The sequence below is a fragment of the Sinocyclocheilus anshuiensis genome, unplaced genomic scaffold, assembly GCF_001515605.1.
Source record: "Sinocyclocheilus anshuiensis isolate Anshui unplaced genomic scaffold, SAMN03320099.WGS_v1.1 scaffold8780, whole genome shotgun sequence".
NCBI lineage: Eukaryota > Metazoa > Chordata > Actinopteri > Cypriniformes > Cyprinidae > Sinocyclocheilus > Sinocyclocheilus anshuiensis.
The window spans coordinates 1,083-5,146 of NW_015558896.1; the positions used below are offsets into that span (position 1 = coordinate 1,083).

General features: G+C 43.9%; 1 protein-coding gene across 1 annotated transcript; it reads left to right on the forward strand.

Annotated features, from left to right (window-relative positions):
- Positions 1 to 260: 260 nt before the first annotated feature.
- Positions 261 to 1,517, forward strand: LOC107681530 (uncharacterized). The gene is made up of 2 exons (XM_016477838.1): positions 261 to 1,197; positions 1,339 to 1,517. Exons 1-2 carry the CDS (start codon positions 285 to 287, stop codon positions 1,515 to 1,517), a joined length of 1,092 nt encoding a protein of 363 aa, XP_016333324.1. The 5' UTR covers positions 261 to 284.
- The last annotated feature ends 2,547 nt before the right edge of the window (positions 1,518 to 4,064 follow it).

Here is a 4,064-nt window from a genome sequence, read left to right on the forward strand (position 1 = left end):
TTCCCCCCTCAAAGTCGCACCTTGTAAGCAAACATTTATTTGTATAACACTTTTTTGGTTTGTTTAGTATTTATTGCTGTTCAGTAGTCATGTTTATCTGTTTGTCCTGTGTTTTTTGTAGCTTTGGCCCAGGCACATGCGTGGCCCTCAGCCACCCTCACCCACCCGACTGTGTCCATTGAGACAGCCACAGGGCCTTCAGCCACCCTCACCTGTCCGACTGTGCCCATTGAGACGTCATGTCGAGCCTGATCCTGCCTGTGACATTTGAACCTGCTCCTTCAATGCCTTCTGTCCCTAAGCACCGATGGCTGATGCAGGTGTATGCCCAGGATGTCCTGCAAAGGCTGGATGAGATGAAGGCCACTATCACATCACAATATGGTCGGATCTTAAAAATGGATTCTACTAAAAAAGTGGCCAGAAGACTAGCAGGACGCAGCTATGGCACTGCTACTTGGGCAACTAATGTTGGCAATGAGCATGGACAGGTGATCATGTCCGTGCTCACAGCCAGCGAAGGTTTTGGTCTCGGGCCAATGATTGAAGGCCTTATCAAGCAATACAGGGTGGCTCCTCCCGAAGTACTGTATGTCGACCAAGACTGCTGTGGCAACACTCTTTTGAGGAGGATGTTTGAAGAGTGGGAGCAAATGACCATCCGGTTAGATGTATGGCACTTCATTGCAAGGTTTGCTGTGGGTTGCACCACCGACTCTCACCAGCTGTATGCCACATTTATGAGTCGCCTCAGCCATGGTATTTTCATGTGGGACCAGGTCGACCTGACGGCCCTGAAGACAGCGAAGCATGCAGAGCTAGAAGCTGACGGGAAACCATCATCTGAGGCTGATGTGCTGCACTGTATCAGTCGTAGCGAGCTAGCAGTACATTGCAGGAGAACCACTCGCGGGACCAAAGAGACCCTGGCGCTGATTGAGAGCCATATTCAGGCCTTTGATGGAGATGCTGGTCGTGACACTCTTGGAGTCCCACTAATAAACTCAGCCTGGATGAGAGAGATTTTAAAGTCCCAGCGGAAGCACGTGGCCTGCATCCAGGATCCTGTCGGTGTGCAGCTCTACATGCAGACGGGTACCTTATTGAAGGGAGGGCACCGCCTGCCAACCTACCGCTGTGCCAGAGGTTCCACTTCGCTTGAGTCATTTCACCTGCACCTTAACAGATTCATCCCAGGTTAATAAATGATTTAACTGAATTATTAAAATAAGATTTGATTTATATTGAAATAATTATGAGAATTGCAAGAACAGCTATTTGTGTATTTATATGAAATTTTTGTGCGGTATTTTTTTGTTTTGTTTTTTTAATTTACAGGCACACTGGCAAGTGACACCTTCTTTCAGGTGTATCTTTTGGATGGACTTGCAAGATGGAATGAGGACCGGGCTGTGGCAGCAACAACTGATGAGCAGCAGCCACATTCCTACAATCATCTTCTGCGTCATGCTGTCAATACTCTTGACAGTGGTCAGAGACCACTGAGGTTGGTATAGAGGTGGATGAAAGTTATGCTGAACTTGAGGAGTTTCAGGACATCACTGTCCCCACCTTTGACACTGAACGGACACCTGCTGCCTCTTCACAAGCATCAGTGTCTGCAGCATCTGCAGCATCATCTCCAAACCACCCTAAAAGAGGGACGATTCAGGGCCACTAAGAAGATTGTGGCCCCAGGTGTGGAGAGCACCAAAAGGTATGTTACGTTTAGTAAACACAGGGTCTAAAAAGTTTTGTATAAAATATACATAACTGAAACTGGCTGAAATATCACCTACAGCTTTATTTGTTTTAGTAAATTAAAAAAAAAAGGATTTCTAGTAAAATGAGTAAAACCTGATGCCTTCATGACTAGCTTATCTTCCTGCAGCCTGTTTAGTTCTTCCTGCAGCCTGGTTATAACATAAATTAATAGTTGTGATTTACATTTAATGCTGCCTATATGTTAGGTTGCTAAGTAAGTTACGTTGCTATGGACACAGTTCCAACCGTACATTGGAATATTTTATTTAGCAGAAGCAAGGCAATCATTTCTTAATCAGTAAAATAATTTTGTATCAATATGTTGAGTCAAATAATTTGTCTTTTACTGTACTTTAGTAAGTAGCCGTGTAATAAGCGGGATAATGTGCAGTCATTATTGTGAAAAAACCCCGACAGGCTGACTAACGACACCGTATCAACCTGTAATAATTCCACAACACAGTAACCCAGTAGAGACCTAATTTATTGATATGACATTTCAACATCGACCTAGAAAACAAAGACAACATAACTATGCGCAGATATTATAAATTAACATCTAGACAACACAAAGCAAAACAGACAGAATAGGAAAGGGAAAATAAAACTAAAATCACACAATGAAAACAATCTTACATTAATAATATGTATTCTGTTGTAATTTGCAGGTGTTTCGTTGGGGCTCATAGTCCTGCACAGTGGCCTGACTGCAACCGAGTGGTGGAGGCCATCTTCACAAGGCTCTGTGCTCTCTACCCAAATGCGGTGCGCTGTGACGGAGTGAGGGTGTCCCGCTTCACTATGGTAGCACGTGCTTACAAGCACATCCGAGAGTGCATCCTCACCAATGCTAAGGTGATGAGCGAGACCACCATCCAGCTCCCAGAAGTGAACGCAGCAACAGTCACACAATGGTGAGTAAATTAGCATTGTTACCACTAAGCCTAAACTTAAAGCAGCTAATGGCTACACAGAGGGTCCAAGTAATTGATGCGATTGACTTAGGCTGATGTTACACGGGGCAATTTTTTGATCAATGCTGCCGGGCAACTTTGGTTAATATTGCCGTCAACAGGCAACCAGGTGAGACACAGGGCGCACGATTGATCTGAAGTATCCAGATTGAAATTTGTTACCCATTCTCAGTGGGAAAGTGCCCAAGAAACATTTCTCAAAAAAAGTTGCCCAACAAAATTGCTCAAAAATTTGCCCCGTGTATCATCAGCCGTAATGTAACCGTGGCTGCTTTGACGGGTCTAGAAACAAATCAACAAGAGTTCAACTTCTGTTTTCTTCTTCATTATGAAAGATAAGATTTATGACATGGATCAGCTGTCTTCAACAGACTGCAAGTATCCATAATCCATAATACAATGTTAATCTCAATGAAGTAGCCATTTCACAAAAGCAGTAATACATTAGATGACTGATATGTGATCTCAGCTGTCATGCTGCTGCGTCATAGTCATGATCAAATAGTAGTTGATCACACATCTTTTGTATTATTGCTTAAATGTTTATTAATATTGGTTGTTTTATGTTTCCCAGATATGTGATCTCAGCTGTCATGCTGCTGCGTCATAGTCATGATCAAATAGTAGTTGATCACACCATATTTTGTATTATTGCTTAAATGTTTATTAATATTGGTTGTTTTATGTTTTCCCAGGTTTAGCAGGCGTTGCAAGTCAAAGGAACAGGAGATTTTGAAGCAGGGTATCTAAGCCCCAGACGCACCCATAGCAGGACCTGAGAAGCTTCCTGTGGCTATGCAGAAAGGACCAACTCTCTATCCAGGCAATTTGGCTGAGCCTCACCTTTTTATCCTGCCACCAAACACTGCTGGGGAGGCAAAACTCAAGGGGAGGTCACAACCTCAGGCCATCTCCCAAGCTCCACCATCACATCAAGGACTTCCTGTCATTGCACCAGCACTAACCGTCTCTCTCCCTTTCATTTTACCATCTGTGCTGCTTCCTACGGTGTTAGGTGCTTGCGCGCCGTCCTCTACAGTGCCTGGTACCTCACAGGTGGTTCTTCAACCTCCCATTACCTTCAGCTATGCCACCATCAGCTCAGACACAGACATCCAGTCAAGATGTTCCTTACTCCACTCAGCAATACAGAAAGAGAAAACTGGAGAGGGAGCGCACTGGAACTATCACAAGAAAATATGTGAAGAAGACAGATGTCATTCTTTGCAGAAAGTGTAACAAAGAGAGAAAGCCACCATCACATCTTCAGTATTTTGGCAACTGGTTCTGCAAAGAGTCTGAGACTCAATCATATGGTGAATGGAG